The sequence below is a fragment of the Cebus imitator genome, unplaced genomic scaffold (genome assembly GCF_001604975.1).
Source record: "Cebus imitator isolate Cc_AM_T3 unplaced genomic scaffold, Cebus_imitator-1.0 Scaffold2, whole genome shotgun sequence".
In the NCBI taxonomy this organism is placed as follows: domain Eukaryota; kingdom Metazoa; phylum Chordata; class Mammalia; order Primates; family Cebidae; genus Cebus; species Cebus imitator.
The window spans coordinates 623,018-648,451 of NW_016107317.1; the positions used below are offsets into that span (position 1 = coordinate 623,018).

Here is a 25,434-nt window from a genome sequence, read left to right on the forward strand (position 1 = left end):
TAGAGACAGGGTTTCACTATATTAGCCAGGCTGATCTTGAACTCCTGACCTTGTGATCTGCCCACCTCAGTTTCCCAAATGCTGGGATTACAGGTGTGAGCCTCCACACCTGGCCACCAAGGAGTAATTTAAATACCCCAGAAACCAGTTGAAATCTAAGTTTAAATAACCTTATTCAGAATCTTTTGTCCTCTAAGATTTTCAGAAAGTTTATTGATTCGTCCAACATTTGTTGGATGCCTAATACATATGAGGCATTGTGCTAGGCAGTGGAGTTCCAAAAATGATTATGAGTTTGTAACTGTTCTCAGGGAACTTATATTTTATTGGGTGAGGCAGACATAGAAAAGTAATTACAGTACAGTGAGGTAGAAAATGAGGGCAATAGAAGCATAGCTCTTTTGGGGCACTAACAGTGGATGCTTAACTGTCGAGGTATGTCAGACATGGGTTCACAGAGTAGGAATGAATCTTTAAAGAACTGGAGTCCCCTCCAAAACAGGAAAGATGCAATATCCTCTACTAAAAGCATCTTGCACAGGAAAGTAAGTATTTTGGTACAGCTAGAGAAGGATCGACAGACTTTGTGTAAAGGGCCATGCACACCATATGGTCTCTGTTGGAATTATTCCACTCTACCATTGTATCATGAAAGCAACCACAGCAGAATGTAATGAATGGGCATGGCTGTGTTCCAATAAAACTTTATTTTCAAAAACTGGGCTGAGTGTGGTGGCTCACACCTGTAATCCCAGCACTTTGAGAGGCCTGGGCGGTCAGATCACCTGAGGTAAGGAGTTCGAGACCAGCCTGACCAACATGGAGAAACCCTGTGTCTACTGAAAATACAAAATTAGCTGGGCATGGCGGCGAGTGCCTGTAATCCCAGCTACTTGGGAGGCTGAGGCAGGAGAATCACTTGAACCTGGGAAGCAGAGGTTGTGGTGAGTGTAGATCGTGCCACTGCACTCCAGCCTGGGCAATAAGAATGAAACTGTCTCGGGGCGGGGGAAAATAATATTGGCAGCAGCCTGTATTTGGCTTGCTAGTGGGGCCGTAATTTGTTAATCCTGAACTATAGCGTGAAGCACAAGTAGTGGTGTGGTCAGAGATAAGGATGAAAGATAAGCAGGGACCAAATTGCAATATGCTTGGCAGACAAGGCTGAGAAATTTGGGTCAGTATCTTTCAGTGTGGAAGAGACCTGCTGAACCAGATTCTTTCGAGATTGGGTCTGGGAATTTGAATTTTAATAAGCTTCCCAGTTGAGTGGCTCTTATGTGTAGTGAGGTTTTAAAACCAAGGCCATAGATGTTGGGGGCCATTCAAGGGTTTTAAAGCAGAGGTGACAAAATCAGATTTGTGTTTTTGAAGAAAAATGCCAATGACTATATGGAGAACAGATGAGGGTAAAAATGTAGAAACTGGGGCAAGACCAGAGGCAGATGGTCCAATTATGAAAGAACATGGGTTTTAGTATATGACCTGAATTCAAGTCTCATTTTCTTTTTTTTTTTTTTTTTTTTTTTTTTTTTTTTTTTTTCTTTTTTTTTTTTTTTTTTTTTTTTTTTTTGAGACGGAGTTTCACTCATGTTACCCAGGCTGGAGTGCAATGGCGCGATCTCGGCTCACCGCAACCTCCGCCTCCTGGGTTCAGGCAATTCTCCTGCCTCAGCCTCCTGAGTAGCTGGGATTACAGGCATGCACCACCATGCCCAGCTAATTTTTTGTATTTTTAGTAGAGACGGGGTTTCACCATGTTGACCAGGATGGTCTCGATCTCTTGACCTCATGATCCACCCGCCTCGGCCTCCCAAAGTGCTGGGATTACAGGCTTGAGCCACCGTGCCCGGCCTTCAAGTCTCATTTTCACATTTTCTAACTGTTGTGATTTTGGACAGATTATTTGATCTCTTTAGATATTACTTTCTTCAGATACAGATTGGGTGTGTTAATAAGGACCTTATTGAGTTATTGTGAGAATTTAATGTGTGAACTCATACCAAAAGAACTTAACACATACTGAGTTAAACAAATCCTGGTCTTTTTTAACTTCTCACTGGTGCGATTAGATTGCACAGAAGAAAAGCCTGGACTGAAGACCGCATTAGAGACTTTACAATGTAACTTGCAGTTGATGCAGCTGCATAAAATCCCTTAAGGATAAGGAGTGGAGAGAATAGAGAGCTAAAGAGAGCCATGGAAAACTCTAAAGTGATCAGAAGATTCCTGAAGAATAGGACTCAGCAAAATAAATTGAAAAGAGAAGTCAGTGATGTAAGGGAACCAGAAGACAGAGCTGTTATGCCATCAATCTAAGGGTGAAGAGATTTTTAAAAAGAGGACTAATCATTTGCGGGGATGGGGGAAGGCATAGGGGTTGAGAGAGGAGAGGCAGAAGTTAACTCTCAGGCTAAAGATGCCTACTTGATCTTTCTCCTGTCGACTAGAAAAACTGGTAGAAAGTTAGCAACAGGAAGATGTGAGTAGACTTTGCCGCATTCTGTAGACCTGGCAAATAAAAGAGAAAAAGCCTAACCCGCAGCTGTGAAGGAAGTTACGGGAGCCCTGACACCAAATGAAAATACTGCTGCTTGTTTTGTTTTTTCTTTAAAGTGGTAAAGAGCAGTGGCTAGCCACATTCATATTTATCTTATTTTTCTTTAATCCGTGGGAGATAACTATTCTCTTCCCGTTTTTAAGAGAAAGACAAAACAAGCCCTCCTGTTTTCCTCTTTGGCTGAGGCTGCTGGCACTTCTTCATGTAAATACAGTAGTTCTCTAACCCTTAACAACTTGAAACTTTTATTAGTCACCTTAATTAGAGCATCAGGATGTAAATAAGTGTAAAAAGGGTGATAAAAGAAGAGTTCTTAATTGGTTTTCAGATTTCACATACCTGAGAGGGAGCATTTCTTTTTAACGACTTCTTTAAAGTTGTTGGTGGTAGTAGTAGTAATTTAAATCACTTTCAAAATATTACCGATTTTTCTTTCTCATTTATTCATTAAATTATCAATCTTTTAATAAATATCCCTTAAATGCCTGGCTCTGTGCTTTATACTATGGAGGTTGCAAAAGAAGTAGAAAACATAGCTTTTGTGCTTGAGGAGCTCAGACTACTTGGGGAGATAGAAAAATGTGTGAGTCCACTAAAAATATATATATAACAAAGCATATCAACTCTGTGTGATGTTAACTCTGTGTTCCAGAACTTTGAAGAAAAATGACTTATGAACTGAGGATGGTGGTCAGTGAGAGCTTCAGAGAAAATGAGCTAGAGCTGATCTTAACAAAAGAAAGCAAGATTTGCCCTTTTGGATGGTGGGGGATAGAAAACAGAAATGTAGCTCTAGTTAGAAATGCGGGCAATGGAGTTAAGGCTGGTGGTCTCTAAGGAGACTGGTTTGACTTGATACAGAGGGTGCCTGCTGGGGATAATGAAAGAAAAGAGTGACTTGAGGCAGGAATCCTGGATGCAGTGGGCTGAATGGTGGCCCCTAAAAAGCTATGTACATGTCTGAATCCCTGGAACCTGTGGTTATCTATCACCTTATGTGGTAAAAAAGTGAATATTACCTTGTATGGCAAAAGATGTGATTAAGCATTTTGAGAGGAGGAGCTTATCCTCCATGATATAGGTGGGCCCTAAATTCAAGGACAAGTGTCCTTATAAGACTAAGGCAGGGGGAGCTTTGATGGACAGATGAGGAAGCAGTGTGACCACTTAGGCAGATTGGAGTGATGCGGCCACAGTCAAGGAATGCTGGCAGTCACCAGAAGCTGGAGAAGCAAAGAATGGATTCTCCCCATGGCCTCCAGAGGGAATGCAGCTCTACCAGACTGCTCCAGTCTGGACCTCCAGAACCAGAGAATAAACTTCTGTTGCTTTAAGCCACCACATTTGTGGTAATTTGTTACAGCAGCCCCAAGAAATGAATATATTGTATATGGCGACTTAGTAAGTAGTGCTGAGCCAGAGGTGTTTTCTTGAACTTGAGTGTGACATGGCCAGGGGCCATTAGAGAAAATTTATTTCTATAATGATCAGGTATTACTTTTTTACAGTGAAGAAAAACACACAAAAGTTATGAAAAGGCAGCCGTGTCAAATTCAGTGCCTGTCCTTCGCATGGTAGGCACTGGCCCAGAAGGCTGCCACAGAAACGCTGTGATTCATGGGCCCTGTTCCTGTGTCTCAGGCTCAGGGATAAATTTGGTGACAGACACCAAGCAAAAAACAAAACAAACAAACAAAGCTATGAAAAGAAAGGTTAATCTGCCAGCTCTTTGGAAAATGAATTGACAAGGGAAGTGGGGTAGAAAAGAAGAGATGGTGGGGAGATGCACTGGGAATCTGTCGTAATAATCTGTGAGTAATGCTCTGACTAGTGTTGGGGTATCAGTGAAGTAGGATATTTCCCTGACTGTTTTGTGGGACTTGCGACAGGGGTGCCTCATATACTCAGCCTACCACTCTCAGCTCCTTGCAGGAGGGAGCATGTGAGCAAATGAGAGAGGGAACTGGAGTGAATGAGCGCTGGAATTGGCCAGCCGTTTTGATGCTGGCAATAGTGAACTTCATGCAGGCCCATGGCAGCATCCAGGTGGCGGGGGGGGGGGGTGCCTGAGACTTCCGAAGCCCTAGAGGGAGTGTTACAACGCTCTGTTGAGTTCTGCCATCTGTGGATGTCTCAACTGTTAATAGCTCAGTGGACCGTGTTTGCCTTTTCATATGAGGCAGCTGGCCTCCACCAGCAAGGGCAAAGGACCAGTGTGACAGCCTTTTATAGCTGCACTTGTGGCTCCTAAGCTCTTGTCCAGCGTCCAGGTAAAATGAGGTTGCACAAACGAATTGAAGGATGATGAATTCAGGGGATTTTATTTCCGATGAAAGTGGTTCTCTGCAGGAAGGGGAGCTGAAAAGGGGTTGGGACAGGTAGGTAATCTTCCCTTGAATTCTGGCTGTCTCTGGCCAGACTATTCTCTGAAGTTACGCCATCAATCCATTCCTCTGAAGTCAAGCTGCTTCTCTCTGACATTTAGCTATCGTCTCATCTATTGACTGAATCGGGGGTTTTTATAGGCACAGGATTGGGTGGAGCAGAGCCATGGGTGGTTTAGGAAAAGGCAACATTCAAGTGGATAAATAGGGATGTAAGTTATTTTGGGCTGCCATCCAGGCTTTTTGGCTTGAAGATGGATTTTGCCTGGGACCCACCCTTTTCTGTCTAGAATTTTCTGTCCCCTATCACTGCCAGGCGGAATGGAGAAGAAGAGAGAAATCAGAGGCTTATAAAGGAATACATTGTCATGACTTTAGTGGGTGGGCGTGGAGAGCCGCAATAATAGGGGGAAACTTCAATGAGGTGTAAAATGAAAAAGTTTGTTAGTTAACCCCAGCACAACCCTTAAGTGAGTGCCTAATATAAAAGTGAATTGCGTTAAATGAATGACTATACAGCATGAATACAACAGTGCATTTAATGCACCTGTCAGTGTTAGAGCTTTTTCAGGGAATTACATGATCAGGTTAATGAGCCCTGTCTAAAATGAGAATAGGACTAGGTGTGCTTGATGACCTTCTGACAGGTTGCTGTATTACAAATCTGGGGACCTGGGTTCTAGTCCCTGCTCTGATGGAACTCTCTGGACTAAAATTTGGTCATCTATGAAATGAAGAGATCACATATCCATGTCTGCGTCTATGTATACACACCCCTCCACCACCAGCATTCTTGTCTGTATTGATATTCCGCCATCTGCAATGTTATTGTTTATTTCATGGCTGCTTTTCGCTAGTCTAAATGCATCAAGGTTAAGTATCCTATTGTTTTGTATTTATCTCTAGAGTTTTACAGTGTTTGGCATAATGTGAGTATTTAATAAAGGGTCACTGAATAAAGGAATTACTGTGCCCCTCTTTATCTGAAAAGATGAGGATGATAGTTCTTACCTCATCTGAGGTAGTGTGAAATAATATGAGATAGTACGTAAAGTGCCTAACTCAAGGCCTTGTTCATAATGAGTGCTTTCCGACCACACACCCTGAATTTATGTTTTTATTCGGTTTGTCCTGAAAAATGGGATGTAAATGGTCCAGGAATCTTTGGAATAGGATTAAATGTGGGGTGCTGGAGGCTTCCTCATTTTAAGATGCCCCAGTTAACTCCTAAAGAGCATGCAACTCTAATTATGTGTTCTCTTTCTGTGGAAGTTAAACCTGTTGACTGTGAAGCCTAGGCCATCCATAATTTCCTCAGGCCTTTGCAGACTGGTTTCTATTTTATCTTTTGCTGTAATGGTTAATTTTAGAATTATCAGCAACCCTCCTACTTTATTAAGTCCAGTTTTATCTGAATTGTCAACCTTAAAACTCATGAGTTAGAACCTTATGCTTGACCCTTCCCCTCCAGAATACTCATTCTCCTCCTACGTTCTGTGTCTGTGCTACCTTGATTTTTCCCTTTCAGCTATTCCTTTTGCTTTTTCAGGTTCACTAAGTAACCATGTCTCTTTTAAAAATAATAGCCTTATTGAAAGGTAATTCACAAACCATAAAATTCATCCTTTTAATTTGTTCATTCTGTGATTTTTAGTATATTCACAGAGCTCTGCAATGATCACCGCTATCTAATTCCAGAACAGTTCCATCACTCCAAGAAGAGACTCTTATATAAACAAACTGTGGTACATCCCTCCATTGGAATACTATTTAGCAGTAAAAAGAAACGAGTTGCTAGGTGCACCTTTAGTTCCAGCTACTTGGGAGGCTAAGGCAGGAGGATAGTTTGAGCCCAAGAGTCTGAGACCAGCCTGGGCAACATAGTGAGGTCCTGTTTCTTAGGGAAAAAGAAAAAAAAAGAAAAAGAAACAAGCTATCAAGCCCTGAAAAGTCATGGAAGAGCCTTTAATGTATATTGCTAAGTGAAAAGAGCCATTTTGGAAAAGGCAAAATTATAGAGATAGTAAAAAGATCAGTGATTGCCAGGGTTTCGGAGGAGGGAGGAATAGATGGAGCACAGGGGATTTTAGAACAATAAAACTATTCTGTATGATACTGCTTATCAAAATTCATAGAATATACAATACCGAGAGTGAACCCTAATGTAAACTATGGACTTCAGTTACTACTAATAAATCAGTATTAGTTCACCAGTTCTAACAAATGTACCATACTAATGAAAGATGTTAATAATGGGGGAACTGTGAGAGTGGAGGGGGGATAGTATGGGAACTCTGTACTTTTCTGCTTAATTTTCCTGTAAACCTAAACAGCTGTTAAAAAGTAAAGTCTATTAATTTAAAAAAGAAAAAAAGAAACTGAGACCATTAACAGGCTCTTCCCATTTTTTTCTTCCCCTTCTCAACCCTAAGCAACCATTAATTTACTTTAAGTCTGTATAGATTTGGAATAATACAGTATTTGGCCTTTTGTATTTATCTTCTTTCACTTAGCGTAATGTTTTCAAGGCTATCAGTGTTGTTCTATGTGTCAGTACTTCATTCCATTTTATAGCTGAATAATGTTCCATTGTGTGGATATACTACATTTTGTTATCTATTCATCAGTTGATGGACACTTGCATTGTTTCTCCTTTTTAGGTATCACGAATAACAGTGCTGTGAACATTGATATACAAGTTCTAGTGTGGACATATGTTTTCATTTCTTTTTGGAATATACCTACGATTGGAATTGCTGGGTTATAAACTTCATGTTTAACTTTTTGAGGAACTGCCAAAATGTTTTCCAAAGTGGCTGGATTATGTTACATTCCCACCAGCAATGTATGAGGATTTCGCTTTCTCCACATCTGCACCAGTACTTGTTATTGGCTGTCTTTTTTATTATATAAGCATCCTTGTGGGTGTAAAGTGATATATTTTGTGGTTTTGATTCACATTTCCCTAATGACTGATGTTGCTGACTATTTTTTCATTTGCCTATTGGTGATTGTATATCTTCTTTGAAGAAATGTCTATTCAAATCCTTGCCCCCTTTTTAAGTTGGGTTGTCTTTCTATTATTGAGTTGTAAGAGTTCTTTATGTATTCTAGATACAAGTCCCTTATATTTATGATTTACAAATATTTTCTCCCATTCTGTGGGTTGTCTTTTTATCTTGATTATCCTTGAAATACAATTTGGTAGCTTGTACTTATATCTGAGAAACCATTGCCTAATCCAAGGTCACAAGGAGTAAATCCTGTTTTCTTCTAAGATTTTATAGTTTTATCTCTTACATTTAGGCCTTTGTTCTATTTTTTAAAATTTGAGATGGACTCTCACCCTGTCATCTAGGCTGGAGTGCAGTGGCGTGAACATGGCTTCACTGCAGTCTTGATCTCCTGGGCTCAAAAGATCCTCCCACCTCAGCCTCCCAAAGTGCTGGGATTACAGATGTGAACCACTGTACCCAGCTTGTTCAATTTTTAATTTTTGTATATGGTGCAAGGTAGGGATCCAACTTCAATTATTTTGTAAGTGGCTGTCCACCTTTCCCAGCACCCTTTATTGAAAACACTGTTCTTTCCCCATTGAATCACTTTGGCACCTTGTTGAAAATCAATCGACCATAAATGTAAGGATTTATTTCTGAATTCTCTATGCTTTTCCATTGATCTATATGTCTGTCCTTTTGCCAGTATTATGCTGTCTTGATTACTGTAGCTTTCTAATAAATTTTGAAATCAGAAAGTGAGGCCTCCAGTTTGCTTGTTTTTCAAGATTCTTTTGGTTATTCTGGGTCCCTCATATTTCTCTATGAATTTTAGGATTAGCCTGCCAATTTCTGCAAAAATGAAGCTGAGATTTGATAGGAATTTTGTTGAAACTATAGATCAATTTGAGGACTATTGCTTTCTTTATAGTAATAAGTCTTCCAGCTCACTAACATGTGCTGCCTTCCCATTTATCAGATCTTCTTTAATTTCTTTCAATGATGTTTTATGGTTTTTAGTGCACATATTTTACACTCCTTATGCTAAATTTATTCCTAAGTATTGTATTCTTTTTTAGGCTACTGTAAGTGGAGTCATTTTCTTAATTTCATTTTCAGATTGTTCATTGATAGTGTGTAGAAACACAACTGATTTTTGTGTATTGATCTTGTGTCCTGCATCCTTGCTCTACTCATTTATTAGCTCTAATAGGTTTTTTGGTGGGGCAGGGAGCGGCAAGAATTCTTTTGGATTGGATTTTCTATGTATAAAATCATGTCACCTTCAAATAGCAATAGCTTTACTTTTTCTTTTTAAAGACCCAGAAGACATCTGATGGGATTATGCTTTCTCAGTTCCATAGGCTGCATGTATGTTTTGTTTGTAAATGTTCTCTTTGCTAACATGCAGCCATAGTCACTTTGCTGTACGCAGAACTGAGGGAAAAATTATTTCTTCTCTCGCTTGCTGAAGGTGGTTGGAGGCAAAGTAAAGAAGCCTGGTAAACGTGGTCGGAAGCCAGCCAAAATTGACTTGAAAGCAAAACTTGAGAGAAGCCGGCAGAGTGCAAGAGAATGCCGAGCCCGAAAAAAGCTGAGATATCAGTATTTGGAAGAGTTGGTATCCAGTCGAGAAAGAGCTATATGTGCCCTCAGAGAGGAACTGGAAATGGTAAGAAAGCGTCAATAAACACATGAAAAAATCACCTTAACAGTCAAATAAATAATACATTAAAATACGAAGATACCAGTTTTCACCTGTCCAGTTGGCAAATATTGGAGAGAACAGTATTCTGTTAGCCAGGATGGAGGCAAGTAGACATCTTGCTGGTGGGCGCAGAGTGTACATGACTGTTAAACTGAGGGACTGTTTATGAGAAAAGAAAATGGAAAATAACCCAGATGGACAACAATAAAAGACTGGTTAAGTAAATTTTACTACATTTGTATATTGGACTACTTTGTAGCCAGTAAAAATCACAATGCACATATATTTACTGATGTAGAAAGATACAATATGTTGCTAAGTGGACAAAGCAATACAACAATATGTGCGTAGCATGCCATTTGTGTTTAAGTGAATTTTTTTATTTTACATGTTTTATTCGTTCATCCGTTCAGACTTTGGGCAGTGGCTGTAAAAATGTGAAAGAGAGTAGATAAGACAGAATTGAAACTCCATTATTGTGAGCTGAGGGTGGAGGCGACAGAAGAGAAGGATATTACCGTAATCATTACGCAACTGGGATAGGCTTCCACAGATTTTTAGGAAGTAAGACGATAAGGTTGGAACATGAAGAGAGAGACATGAATAGTGTTGTATATATTGTCCAGATATATACTATTCAGTAGATATTTTGAATTTGACCTATGCTATAAATTATTTCTTACCTCCTGCATTGTAAGCCACTGAGGGCAGAATCTTTGGTCAGCTTCGTCTTTGAAGACCCTTGAAGTCCCTAGTGTGTATTCTGGTAGATAGTACATATTTAATGATTACTTGTTAGAGAAAGGAAATTACTAACATTTATTTCTTTATTTTGGGAGTAGAAATAATACTGTGACAATTATAAAAAAAAAAAATGAATTCTAACTAGTGGCACACTGTGGGGAGATGTCCATTTAACCACAGGGGGCTTTTAAATCTGAGCAGCACTCCAGTACATCCAAGACAATTCAGTAGCAGTTTCTCCACCTCTTCTGAAAGATGGCAGATCTCATAGATGTCCTTAGTTACAAATAGGTAATACCATGGAGGGTGGGATTCCCAGCAGCCAACGTGACCTCTAGCCATGGGAGTTCTTATGTCTAGCATTTCTACCAGTGGTTCCTAAACTCTGATGAGTAAAAGTTTATTTAAATATGTTTTACATATTTCAGTACAAGCAGTGGTGCATGGCAATGGACCAAGGAAAAATCCCTTCCGAAATAAAGGCCCTTCTCACTGGAGAAGAGCACAACAAATCTCAGCAGAACTCAAGCAGGCATACCAAGGCTGGGAAGACAGATGCTAATAGCAATTCCTGTGAGTATAGTGGGAGAATTTATATTTAAGAAGATATCTTGGCTGGGCTCAGTGGCTTATGGCTATAATCCTAGGACTTTGGGAGGCCAAGGGGGGCAGATTGCTTGAGCTCAGGAGTTCAAGACCAGCTGGAGCAGTGTGGCAAAACTCCATCTCTATAAAAAAAATGCAAAAATTCGCTGAGCTTGGTGGTGCATGCCTGCAATCCCAGCTATTCGGGAGGCTGAGGTGGGAGGATCACCTGAACCCAGGGAGGTTGAGGCTGCAGTGAGCCATCATCGTGAGACCCTGCCTCAAAAGAGTAGAAAAAAAAAAAGGGTATCTCAAAGTAGGGTTTCTGTTGATCACTTTTCTTAGTATGTCTTTTGTTTTTTTTTTTTGAGACAGAGTCTTACTCTATCACTAGGCGCCAGGCTGGAGTACAGTGGCATAATCTCGGCTCACTGCAAACTCCGCCTCCCAGGTTTAGGCAATTCTCCTGCCTCAGCCTCCTGAGTAGCTGGAATTACAGGCGCACGCCACCACGCCCAGCTAATTTTTGTATTTTTAGTAGAGACGGGGTTTCACCATGTTGGTCAGGATGGTCTCGATCTCTTGACCTCGTGATCCACCCGCCTCGGCCTCCCAAGGTGCTGGAGTATGTCTTTAAATAAAATGTGGGTGCCATTTGTAACACACTAATAAGCAAGTGAAATGGCGTTAGATTCTGGCCGGGTGTGGTGGCTCATACTTGTAGTCCCCCACTGAGGCGGGCGGATTGCTTGAAGCCAGGAGTTTGAGACCAGTCTGGCCAAAATGATGAAACCTGTCTCTATTAAAAATACAAAAATTGGGCATAGTGGTGTGTGCCTATAATCCCAGCTACTCAGGAGTCCAAGGCACAAGAATTGCTTGAACCTGGGAAGTGGAGGTTGCAGTGAGCCGAGATTGTGCCATTGCACTCCAGCCTGGATGACAGAGTGAGACGCTGTGTCAAAAAAAAAAAAGAAGAAGAAGAAGAAAAAATGAAATGGCATTAGATTCTAAATGGCATTAGATTCCAATTAGATTCTAAATGCATTTTTGTTATTTATTTATTTATTTTTGAGTTGGAGTTCCCCTCTTGTTGCCCAGGCTGGAGTGCAATGGCACTATCTTGGCTCAATACAACCTCCGCCTCCCGGGTTCAAGCGATTCTCCTGCCTCAGCCTCCCGAGTAGCTGGGATTGCAGGCATGCGCCACCACGCCCAGCTAATTTTGTATTTTCTGTAGAGATGGGGTTTCTCCGTGTTGGTCAGGCTGGTTTCAAACTCCCAATGTCAGGTGATCAGCTCACCTGGGTCTCCCAAAATGCTGGGATTACAGGTGTGAGCCACCACTCCTGGCCTAAATGCATTTTAAAATGCATTTTGCATGGAGTCTATAAAGAGCAGCTGATAAATTTATCGAAATTTTATTATTAATAGACTTAGTCCATAAATGGGGGTGGCACTAATCTAGCTTTTTGTTAATAATGCTACCTTTTATTTGTATTTTGATTTACAGTTTACAAAGTACTTTCCTTTATATTTATCTTAAATATTTCCTCCAATGATTGTGTTAGGGAATTATACATATTTTATTTTATTTTATTTTTGAGACGGAGTCTTTCTCTGACACCCAGGCTGGAGTGCAGTGGTGTGATCTCAGCTCACTGCAACTCCCACCTCCTGGGTTCAAGCAATTTTCTTGCCTCAGCCATCGGAGTAGCTGGGACTACAGGCGTGTGCCAGCACGCCCAGCTAATTTTTTATTGTATTTTTAATAGAGATGGATTTCACCGTGTTAGCCAGGATGGTCTCAATCTCCTGACTTTGTGATCTGCCCACCTCAGCCTCTCAAAGTGCTGGGATTACAGGCATCAGCCACCATGCCTGGCGGAATTATAGATGAAGACGTAGCAGAAAGGCTGAGTAAGGTGCCCAAGATCACACAGCTTTAATGGTAGAACTTGTCCTCACCTAGTCCAGGCTCTCTAGTACAGTAGCCCATCACTGTAAGGATTGTTTTTAATTGAGGTAAAATTCTCATAACATAAAAAGTTCCAGAGCCATTTAGTATATTCACATTGTTATGCAACCATCACTTTTATCTAGTTACAAAACGTTTAATCACCTCAAAAGAGAATCCTGAACCCATTAAGTAGTTATTCCCCATTTCCTGCTTCCCCCAACCCCTGGCAACTATGAGTCTGTTTTCTGTCTCTATAGATTCACCTATTCTGTATATTCATATTTCATATACATGGAACTTACATAGTATGTGACCTTTTGTGTCTGGCTTCTGTCATCTAGTATAATGTTTTCAAGGTTCATCCACATAGTAGTGTGCATCATTAGTACTTAGTTCCTGTTTATGGTCAAATCATATTCATATATATGCTGTTGTTTATCCATTTATGGACATAAGCTTTTTCCTCTTGGATACTGTGAATATTAACTGCTGTGAACATGTGTGTACAAGTATTTGTTTGCATACCTGTTTTGAATTTATTTGTATATATACCTGGGATTCAAATTGCTGGGTCAAATGGCAATTCTGTGTTTAATTTTTGAGGAACAGTCAAACTGTTTTCCACAGTGGCCAAAGCAGTTTACATTCCCACCAGCAATGTTTGTCTGTCCAATTTTTCCACATCTCACCAACACTTATTTTCCATTTTTTGAAACTATAGCCATCCTAATGGGTATGGAGTGGTATCTCATTGTGTTTGATTTGCATTTCCCTAATGTCTAATGATGTGAGCATATTTTCATGTGCTTGTTGGAGAAATGTCTAAGTCCCTTGCTCATGTTTTAATTGAGTTGTTTTTGTTGTTGAGTGGTTATCAGTTTTTTACTGTGGTTATAAAACCTTTATCAGTTAAATGATTTTCAGATATTTTCTCCCCTTCTTGTGGCTATCTTTTCACTTTGTTGATAGTGTTCTTTGATGCACAAAATATTTTAATTTTGATGAAGTCCAATTTATCTATTTTTGTTCTTTTGTTACTGATGCCTCTGGTGTTACACCTAAGACTCCATTGCCAAATCCACAGTTATGAAGATTTACACACCTCGTGTTTTCTAAGCATTTTGTGGTTTTTACTCTTTTTTTATTTGGGTGGTTGATCCATTTTGAATTAATTTTTCTGTATGGCGTAAGGTAGGATGTTGCATGTGAATAACTAGCTGTCCCAGCAACATTTGTTGAAGAAACTGGAAAGGCTTTGAAATGAATATATCCTATGTTGATTTCTTCATTATTATGATTACTCTGGGAATACTTTAAATAATTATAAGGAAACATTGCAAACTCTTTTTTAATTAACTTTTTTAAGGTCAACTTCTGGGAGCACAGAACAAACTTTTTATCTTTTAAATATTTTTTACAAAATTGAAGAAATTGGCTTTTTGATAACTTTTATTAGATGACATTTGTCTTCATCTAGGTTGACAGGTACACTAAAATCTCAGACTCTATCACTGTAGAATTCACCCATGTAACCAAAAACCACTTCTACCCCAAAAGCTACTGAAATGTTTAAAAATTAGAAAAACAAAACATTTGCCTTCATCTAAATTGAATTAATGGAAAAAAGCCAAATCAGCTTCTTTTTAGTCTGTATTTTTAAAAATTAGCCTTCCTGAAGATACTAAACTGAAAAAAAAAAATTCATGCATCTTAAAACAGATTAATCAAACTTCATTTACTTTAAAAACATTCTTACATTGGTAACTTTTATTTTTCAGGGTGAAGATTATATAAAATGATAAGTCAGTGATTGAAGCCAATATTCTGATTCCCATGGAAGATGAATGGACAAGAGTGTACTTCTTGGCTCCATTTACTACCTACTGCTCAGTAGTCATCTCTGTAAATCTGCAATTTCTACCAAAATGTGTGATCATAGATCTCAAAGGATCTTGCTTTAACTTTCAACACTTAGAAAATCTACAGACATTCAGACCTGTCTGGGTTGGTATTGCCACCCATGACATTTAACATGTTGTGATGCTTGAAAACACGGGAGTAGAGAAAATGGATGAAGATTGTATTTTTGCACCTTAACTCCACATTGCTTTATTGGTTAATTTATATTCTTTCCATGTAATTCATGTAATTGTATGTCTGTGTGTGTTTACGTGTCACTGCCTTTCATATTTTTGATTGCCCTACAGAGAGAAACCAGATGAGCTGATTACTGTCTATAAGTTCTCAGCCTTTATGGACCTAATCTTATTTCTATTTACTTGAGTAATTCTTATTCTCTGCATGAACCATGATTTCTCCTGTGAGCCATTCCAGCATAAGCTGTGAATATGTATTAACAAATATATACATTTCTATTTTTATAATCCATAAGGATATGCCTGTTTTAAATAACATACATGTTGATAAAATCTATCAGGAAAACTCTCAAGACAGCTTCTGTTTAAAATCTTTGTTGCTGTCTTCTCAAACTATATTTATAAAAATTTGCCAGGGCCAAATCCATACTTCGAGAGTAATTCATCAAATTTTATTTTTAAGTGAAAAGCAACCTTTCAGGCATTTCAGCAGCATACATTATCTTGACAACCTAGGGTATATATGTACGTATATTTCTTATTGTATGTCTATATATGTATCTGGGGAGGACAGGAGCGAATGTTCACACACATTTTCTTGTATACTCCACTAAATTGGAGAATTTTTCTGAAGAAAATGGGATGAAACCAGCTGCTGAGATTGAGTTTCTGCCTTAAGATCTGGAACAAAAAAAGGGACAAATTGCTGGTAGATCTGCTAACCAAAGCCATGACCAGAGCACTTAGTTTCTGCCGGGACATGAATTTCCTGACAGGTTCTGAGCCAGAAACACACTGTGGGCATGCATCTGGTTCAGCCGGGCTCTGCCTCCACTGTGGAGGGAGGCACTGGAGCTGGAGTTGTGCACAGCACCGCAGCTAGTGGGCCTGGCTGGGGGTGCAGAAGGGCAGGGTAGTTCTTTCCAGTTCCCCTTGCAGCTACATTTATTTTCTTCCTGACTACCAAATAGAGTGATGGTTGAAGAATCAAGCTCATAATGTCATACACCCAGACAGACCCAGGGATCTTTTGATTTCCCCAGTGAGATACTTTATCATTCTCTCTTCTCTTCCCCATGGTTAAAACAGGAGTTATGTTCTCTGTCGCTGCTAAATTATTCTTCACTCAAGTGAAGCAAATATTTAGCTTCCAAACAAAATATGTTTTGTTCTGAACTGGCAGTTTAAGAGGAGATATCGTAGTCTCGATTGTCTTTGAGGAAGGGCATGAGATGGACCACATAGTTTAAGATTATAAGGTACTTTCCCTCTTCTCTCAGGCCATGCATTTGAATAAAGTGCCTCCCCTTAGCCTGAGCTCCTAAAGACCTCTTGTACTTGGGTTGCAAACTCAGATCTCTAGTCTAGTCTAGTCTAGTCGTGTGTGACTGTGTACTGACATACCACTAGCCCAGTTTGCTGGGTCTCTCTATGTTTTGGAAGTTGGGGGTTTAATAATATTTAATGTCTTTTTAAGATCATAAATATAAAGAGGTTTGTTGGTATTTAGGCCTTAAGAATTTAAAGGTTTTAAATATAGCATTCAGACTGTAATTGGGTAGGTTTTTGCCATCTGGTCTACTCAATTGTATATTTTGATTTTGCAAAACAACCCAAGACTGACTTTATGTTGCTTCGTTCAGTACCTTTTGAATTACCCCAGAAGAGTTGTTTTCAAAACAAACATTCCAAAATGAATGTGGCTCTTCAATGGAATGTCTGCATTGTGCTTGAAGTATTTCTTCTCTGATTGTAATTCTAAATTACAGAGTCATTTGAGCTTCCTCCCTTCCCGCTAGTATCTTTATAGGAGCAGGGAAGAGCAGTGACTTTGTCTTCAGGTAGAGGATGTGTAATTTTGGGTGAAGTTAAATTACAGTTTATTTGAGGTTATTCCTAAACCTATTTATTTGGTATTTTGGAGGAGTTCACACTAAGAGAACGTTGATTGCCTCGGCTATTGTGCTGGCTGCACACTTTGGTCACTTTTGAAGCATGTTAATAAATGTCACTGATTAAAACAGCTGGAGCATTTCCTTCCAATTCCAGTGAAGGAGCAGCATAGTGAAATCCTGGCACTCCTCACCTGTGATGGCAAGAAGGCTGAGAGTCATAGAGTCCAGGAGAAGGTGCTGCTCTCCTTGCTTTCTGAGTAAACCAAGTAATGTTTTCTTTTTCTTATTTTCCCAAAGAAAGAAAGAAAAGGGGGGAAATGTATTTGTATATTTAGACCAGTCAAATTCTGTCATTATTTTAGCGTCAACCTGCTGTGTATTAGAGCAACTGAATATAATGCATAATAAGTTTGACTAGATCAAGTTTTAAGATATGGTTGAAGTTCTTTAAAAAGTTTTCTATTTTATCTAAAGTCTTTCTATTATATCTAAATCAGAATGATCTTCCTGCAGCAAATTCACATCACTGTTTGCCAGCTAATTGACAGTGTTTATCAACATCACTATGTAGCATTCTATTTTAGCATCTTAGAATTATGATCATTTGATTTGGCTAATTGCAAAAAGTATAGGTTTAAACTGGGCTTACCGTGAATTAAAATAAAGGCAAAGAAAATCCAAAAACATAATTGTTACATTTCACAAGAAATCAGTTGCATATTATCCATTACATATTTAGTTTTTAAAAGGAAGAATAACCTTAAATTATTTTCTGAGTCATCTTGAATTATTTGATCTCTCAACCTAATTTTTCAATTCTGTAAAACGGGGGAGGATAACTTTCACAGAACAATTGGTAGGCTAAATAGGAGTTATAGAAAACTGCTTGTTAAATAGGAAAGAACTGCATTAAATTTAAATATCACATCCATGTGTTTGACTGTTAGGATTTAAATCACTAAAGATCAGTATATTTAGTGAGTTGGACTTTAAATATGTAGTATTGTAGCTATCACATTTCCCAAGTCTTTTTAGCTATATCATGTCTATCCTTAGAATGTTATAGTTGGAGGCCCTTTTTAGCATTAATAGCCTTCTATTAATTAGACTAATTTTAAGAACAACTAATATTCCAACTGGCAATATCATCCTATAATTATCTGCATAAAGCAGCTTTTGACTAGGTAACTTAGTTCTCTTCTCCTATTCCATCCATTTTACTTAACTACAGGCTGGTCATGAATCAGAGGCATGACTGTCTTGTAAGGTTGTGCTGATTTTGTACTGCACAAAAGTACATAGTTAAGGAGGTGAATGGTCTTAAAAATCTAGTTTACATTCCCCTCAACAAGCTATGTGTGGAAGAAGGGGCTCCTGCCTTTTCACCAAGGTATACATGTGGCACAGTTCTGCCCAGAAGAGATGTCTTTTTTAATTTGCCCAAAGGAGATACCTTTCTTAATTCCTCCACTAAAAAATGTGCAAAACCTTGGTGTGTTGCAGCTGACTTTTGCTGGCTCCCCAGAGGAGAACCAATTGTGTACATCTCTTCCCAACTCAATGTTCAGTGACTACAGCATAGTAGCTTTCAGTGGACAATGGTGGGAGTATTTACATCATAGAAATTAGTAATTGCTACAAATTATGGATCCCCCACCTTCTCAGTCAGTTTCTAACACCACTGAAAAAGGCCCATTGTAGGCTAGCATTGCACTTACCAGAGCAGGCACATTGAAGTCCCAAAGTGTGTGTGATTGAAGAACACATAGAGCTGGAAGAACTCTTTTTATAAAGGTGTAGGCAGCTTGGAGATGTTCATATCAAATTCAGATAGGTTCACAGACACATGGTAGTTCTGACTCAGAAACTTATGGGTCACAGAGAAATAGACAGTCCAACTCTAGATATGACTGGGAAGTGAATCAGCCAAAAAATTTTTTTTTTTTTTTTTTCGAGACGGAGCCTTGCTCTGTCACCCAGGCTGGAATACAGTGATGCCATCTTGGCTGACGGCAGCCTTTGCCTCCTGGGTAGCTGTGGTTCAAATGATTCTCCTGCTTCAGCCTCCCGGGTAGCTGGGATTATAGGCATGCGCCAGCACGCCCAGCTAATTTTTGTATTTATAGTAGAGACAGGGCTTCACCATGTTGGCCAGGCTGGTCTCAAACTCCTGACCTCAGGTGATCTGCCCACCTTGGCCTCCCAGAGTGCTGGGATTACAGGCATGAGCCACCATGCCTGGCCGAATCAGCTGAATTCTTAAGCCTTGGGGTAAAAGCAGGCACAACTAATTTATCTACTGTGTTGTGACACAGTTCACCAGCCTCTACTACATTGAGGAGAGCTGGAGCTGGACAGTAACTCTGTAACTGGACAGTAACTCTGGCCTGTAACTCTGGCTTACAGGCCATTTTGACTTTGCAGTAAGATAAATATTTGGGCAGGAAAATTTTCCCATGATCCAACAGAACCCAACCAAATCTTAACCATGCCTCAGAAACCCCTTCCTGAGAAGGAAAGCAGTGCCTGGCAAGCACATTATACACCTGAGCCCAACATGTAATTAAGTTCACAGGCTGGATGTGACAACACCTGTGTCTAAGCTAGGTAGGCTGAATAGCCCAGAACAAAATAGGCCAAAAGGCTGTTCCAAGCCCCCACTGAGTTTCAGATCTTACTACTTAAATGGAACAGAGACCATGCTTGTCAGCACCACAAGAAAAGTTTGTACAAGACTTACGGCAATAAATACCCCTAAACCATCTCCTTCTGGGCCAGGACAGGCCTCAGCTGCTACGAAAGAAGAGAAAGAACATTGAAAAAGTAAGAAAGAAAGAAAACAAAAACAAAGATGGCCAAGCCTTCTTTCAGAAGGAGGAAGAGAGTTCATATAGGGGCTATATTAGTCCATTCTCTCGTTGCTATAAAGAAATACCTGAGACTGGGTAATTTATAGAGAAAAGAGGTTGGATTGGCTCACGTGGTTCTGCAGGCTGTACAGAAAGCATGGCTGGGGAGGCCTCAGGAAACTTACAATCATGATGGAAACAAAGCAAGAGCAGGCATCTTACATGGCAGGAGTGGAACCAGGGACTGGGGACTACCGTACACTTTTAACCAGATCTTGTGACCACTCCCTACACAGGGCTGAAGGGGGATGATGCTAAACCATTCATGGAAACTCCACCCTTGTGATCTAGTCACCTCCCACCAGTCCCCACCTCTCAGCACTGGGGATTACATTTTGGTATGAGATTTGCTGGGGACCAGATCCGAGCCATGTCATTCTGCCCCTGGCACCTCCAAATCTCCTGTCCTCACATTGCGAAGTACAAGCATCTCCTTCCCAACAGCCCCGCAAAGTCTCAACTCATTTCAGCATTAACTCAAAAAGTCCACAGTCCAAAGTCTCATCTGAGACAACACAAGTCACTTCCACCTATGAGCCTATAAAATAAAAAACAAGTTAGTTACTTCCAAGATACAAAACAGATGCAGGGATTAGGTAAATACTCCCATTCCAAAAGGGAGAAATCAACCAAAAGAAAGGGGCTACAGGCCCTATGCAAGTCTGAAACCCAGCAGGGCAGTCATTAACTCTTAAAGCTCCAAAATCTCCTTTAACTCCATATTTCACATCCAGGGCACACTAGTACCAGGAGTGGACTCCCAAAGTCTTGGGAAGCTCCACCCCTGTGATTCAGCCCCCATGGTTGCCCTAATGGGCTGGTGTTCAGTGCTTGTGGCTTTCCTAGTGCATGGTGAAAGCTGTTGGTGGCTCTACCTTTCCAGAATCTGGGGGATGGTGGCTCCCTTCTCACAATTCCACCAGGCGATGCCCCAGTGGGGACTCTGTGGGGCCTCCAACCCCACACTTTCCCTCCACAGTACCCTATCAGGTTTTCCATGAGGGCTCTGCCCCTGCAGCAGGCTTCTGCCTGCACATGCAGGCTTTTCCATACACCTTCTGAAATCTAGGCAGAGGCTCCCAATTCTCAACTCTTGCACCCTGTACACCTGCATGCTTAACACCATGTGGAAACTAAGACATGTCTTGCGGCCTCTTAAGCACCAGCTTGAGCTTTATCCAGGCACCTTTGAGCCATGGCTGGAGGTGGAGTGGCTGGGATGCTGGGAGCAGATTCCTGAGTCTATACAGAGGAACAGGGCCTGGACCTGGCCCATGGAACCATTCAATCCTCCTAGACCTCTGGGCCTGTGATGGGAAAGGCTGTCTCTTAGATCTCTGAAATGTCTTGATGGCTTAACCTCATTGTCTTGACTATCAGCATTTGGCTGCTTTTTACTAAGTAAATTTCTACAGTGGACTTGAATTCCTCCCCTGAAAATGGACTTTTCTGCCACAGGGCCAGGCTGCAAATTTTAAAAACTTTTATGCTTTGCTTCCCTTTTAAATATAAGTTCCAGTTTTATGTCATTTCTTTGCTCATGCACTTGAGCATATGCTGTTAAAAGCAGCCAGACTAAATCTTGAACGCTTTGCTGCTTAGAAATTTCTTCCACCAGACATCCAAAATCATCATTCTCAAGTTAAAATTTTCACATATACTTAGGGCAGGGGCACAGTGGCACAAAGGGCCTCCAAATCTTTGCTAAACCTTAACAAAAGTGATCTTTGCTCCATTTCTTAGTTAAGTTTCTCATCTGTCTGAGATCTCGTTAGCCTGGCCACCTCTGTTCATACCACTATCAGCATTTTGGTCACAACTATTTAACAAGTCTCTAGGAAGTTCCAAATCTTCTCTTATCTTTCTATCTTTTTCTAAGCCCTCCACACTCTTCCAACATCTTCCTGTTACCCAGTTCCAAAGTAGCTTCCACATGTTCAGGTGTCTCTACAGCAATACCCCACTCTTGGTACCAGTTTTCTGTATTACTCTGTTCTCATGTTGCTATAAAGAAATACCCGAGACTGGATAATTTATAAAGAAAAGAGGTTTAGCCGGGCACGGTGGCTCACGCTTGTAATCCCACCACTTTGGGAGGCCAAGGTGGGTGGATTGCCTGAGGTCAGAAGTTTGAGACCAGCCTGACCAACATGGAGAAACCCCAACTCTACTAAAAATACAAAAAAAAAAAAATTAGCTGGGCATGGTGGCGGGTGCCTGTAATCTCAGCTACTCAGGAGGCTATGGCAGGAGAATCGCTTGAACCTGGCAGGCAGAGGTTGCAGTGAGCTGCGATTGCTCCATTGCACTCCAGTCTGGGCAACAAGAACGAAACTCCATCTCAAAAAAAAAAAAAAAAAGAGAGAGAGGTTTAATTGACTCATGGTTCCATAAGCTGTTTGGAAAGCATGGCAGCATCTGTTTCTGGAGAGGCGTCAGGAAACACTCATGGTGAAAGGCAAAGCAGGAGCCATGTCTTACATGGCAGGAGCAGGACCAAAGGGGAGGGAGAAATGCCACACACTTTTTTAAACAACCAGATCTTGTGAGAACTCACTATATAGTACCAAGTGGGGGATGGTGCTAAACCATTCATGGTAACTCTGCCCTCATGATCCAGTCACCCCTCACCAGACACCACCTCCAATACTGGGAGTTACAATTTGACACGAGATTTGGTGGGGACACAGATCCAAATCATATCAGGAGCCAAACCAAAGATGAAAGCTGGCAATGCCTCTTCCCTTGTTGGAGTAACCTCACCTTTTTACCACTCCAGACAAAAAAAGAAAAAAACCTATGTGCCCATGAGCCTTTTGAACCAGGCAGAGTGAGAAATCTACCTAGCAATAACCCATAAAATGTCTTTAAAGCTGACTGTAGTAACAACAGTCCTCTTTCTGGAGTAGTGGGGAGAAGGGAGTCTTTAGCACAAATCAGAAGAACCCAGACCAGTGTAAGAAACAAACCACAACAAATCTGAGCTCAGGAGATGATGACTCATTTTAGATGATGCAGGGGTACCCAGCTAGACAGATTTGAAGTAGGAAATTTGGGAAGATGGTTTCAAATACGTGGGACTCATCACAGGGTTCCTTTATTTTTATTATTATTTTTGAGACAAGGTCTTGCTCTGTGGCTGGAGTGCAGTGGCTTGATCTCAGCTCACACTGCAACCTCTGCGTCCTGGGCTCAGGTGATTCTCCCACCTCCACCTCCCAAGTAGCTGGGACTATAGGTCCCACCACACCTGCCTAATTTTTAAAATTTCTATTATGGCTATGCTGGGAGTAAGTAGCTGTGTGTTTTTTCTTTTTTTAAATTTTTTGTAGAGATATTTCGCTATGTTACCTGGGCTGGTCTTGAACTCCTTGCCTCAATCAGTCCTCGCACTTCAGCCTCCCAAAGTGCTGGGATCACAGATGTGAGCTACCATGCCCAGCTTCCTTTAACTTATCACTCTTAATGAAATTAACATTTTTGGATCATTAGGCACATCATTATTTAACTAGGGGTGACACAAAACATCAAGCTAAAATGTGCTCATCTATTTGTTATTAGGTGAGATGAAAACAGAATGGCTCTACAAGTCTGATATGTGCCAATGTCATTTTAATAAATATGGCTTTTTAGGAGCATTCTTTTTAGTAAAAATGTAACCAGTTGTGTACTGATAGATGTTTAGCAACTGATTCTTGGTTGGGGGGCAGCCTGATTTGTAGTATTTGCCAATTTCTGGGGTGGAAATGTTCCCACCATAGTTGGTTTCAAGCTACTGTGTTGTTAACCAGCTCCTAAAGTTTTTGAAAATTTAGGATTGGCTCTTGCAAGTGTGTATGAGCCAACTGCACATCATTGGATAACCTATATCATGGGATATCCGTTAGGAAGCTTTCAGCTGCAAGTAAAGAATACACAACTAAAATGGACATAAATAACAAAGACCTATCTCACATAATAAGTCTGAGGACTACAGTGGTTCAACAGTGTCATTAAGCAGTTTACAAATGTCATGGCAAAGTCAGGAAGTTACCCTATATGGTCTAAAAAGGGAGGCATGAATGATCCACCCCTTGTTTAGCATATAATCAAGAAATAACCACGAAAACAGGCAACCAGCAGCCCTCAGCCTGCTCTGTCTATGGAGTAGCCATTCTTTTATTTTTATTTATTTATTTATTTATTTTTATTTGAAACAGAGTCTCGCTCTGTCGCTCAGGCTGGAGTGCAGTGGCACGATCTCGGCTCATGGCAACTTCTGGCTCCTGGGTTCAAGTGATTCTCCTGCCTCAGCCTCCTGAGTAGCTGGATTACAGGTGCCCGCCATCATACCGAGCTAATTTTTGTATTTTTAGTAGAGATAGGGTTTAACCATGTTTGCCAGGCTGGTCTTGAACTCCTGACCTCAAGGGATCCACCCGCCTTGGCCTCCCAAAGTGCTGGGATTACAGTGTGAGCCACAATGCCCACCCCATTTTTTTATTCTTTACCTTCCCAATAAACTGGTTTTCATTAAAAAAAAAAAAAAGTCATTTAAAACCCAGAATCTTTCCTACCTTCTGCTCCACCATCCTCTGCAGATTGGCTGTCACCTTCAGCTTACCCGCCCATGGTTGTAACATAACTGCTGCAGGCATCACTCTCTCACAACCATGATCTAAAGAGAAGGAGTTTTTTCTCGCTACTGTTAACGGTGGAGGGTCTCCAGGTTCTTGACGGTTTGAACAAAGAATTGAACAAAACACGCAACGCAAGGAAGGAATGAAGGGATTTTCTGAAAATGAAAGTACACTCCACAGTGTGGGAGCAGGACTGAGCATAGGAGCTCAATGGCCCTGTTACAGAGTTTTTGTGAGTTTGAATACCCTCTACTTGGGGTATGCCCTATGTAAATGAAGAGGGCGAAGTAAAGTTACAAAGTTATCTACTCAGTGTTTGCCCTATGGAGAGGGTATTTTCTGTTATAGCTGAAGTATGAATCAGCCTATGTTCCCTGCCTCCAGACCATACTTTCCTGCCTTACTACTTCATCTTTTCAGGGAGAAAAACCTTTCCCAGATGCTCCCTCAGCAGACTTATCTTTACATCTCATTGGCCAGAAGTTTGGGCTATATGAACACCAATAAGCCAATCACTGAAAAGAGGGAATGGAATTGCCACAATTGACTTAAACGCAGTTAATCCCTTAAGACCAGCTTTCCTTGCCTTCATTGCTACTTCATACCTGAACAAAATCAGTGCTATTAGCAAGGAAGGAGGTAGAGTGGCCATTAGGAAGTATGACCAACAATGTCTACCACAACAAATGAATGCAGCTAACTATCTATGGAATAAACCAGAGATCATCAGTAAACAAATGACTGAGCTTTGGGAGAACTTCCTAAATCCCAGTCAAGGTGACTTTGGTAGAATTTTGAGAAAGCATACCTAAATGTGATATAATGTATTAAGTACAAAGCAATCCTGCCCTCTTATGAGAATATATGCTAGATGGAAGATGATCAGAGCAAAGAAAATGGAAATCAGAAGAATCAGAAGGTGGCAGAGTTTATTCAGAATTCTTCAGAAAGAGACTATGAACATGGCATACAAAAGTC

At 40.5% G+C, this 25,434-nt stretch overlaps 1 protein-coding gene and 1 non-coding gene across 2 annotated transcripts in view; both read left to right on the top strand.

Annotated features, from left to right (window-relative positions):
* CREBL2 (cAMP responsive element binding protein like 2) overlaps positions 1 to 17,856 on the top strand; it is a 25,255-nt gene extending 7,399 nt beyond the window's left edge. The window contains exons 2-4 of the mRNA XM_017528033.2: positions 9,415 to 9,612; positions 10,821 to 10,965; positions 14,716 to 17,856. Of these exons, the coding sequence (XP_017383522.1) occupies positions 9,415 to 9,612; positions 10,821 to 10,965; positions 14,716 to 14,720 (348 nt within the window). The 3' untranslated portion in view covers positions 14,721 to 17,856. The remainder of the gene's footprint in view (positions 1 to 9,414; positions 9,613 to 10,820; positions 10,966 to 14,715) is intronic.
* LOC119471559 lies at positions 4,098 to 4,231 on the top strand. The gene has a single exon (XR_005200632.1). It is a non-coding gene; the product is annotated as a small nucleolar RNA SNORA5 (small nucleolar RNA).
* Positions 17,857 to 25,434: the final 7,578 nt, after the last annotated feature.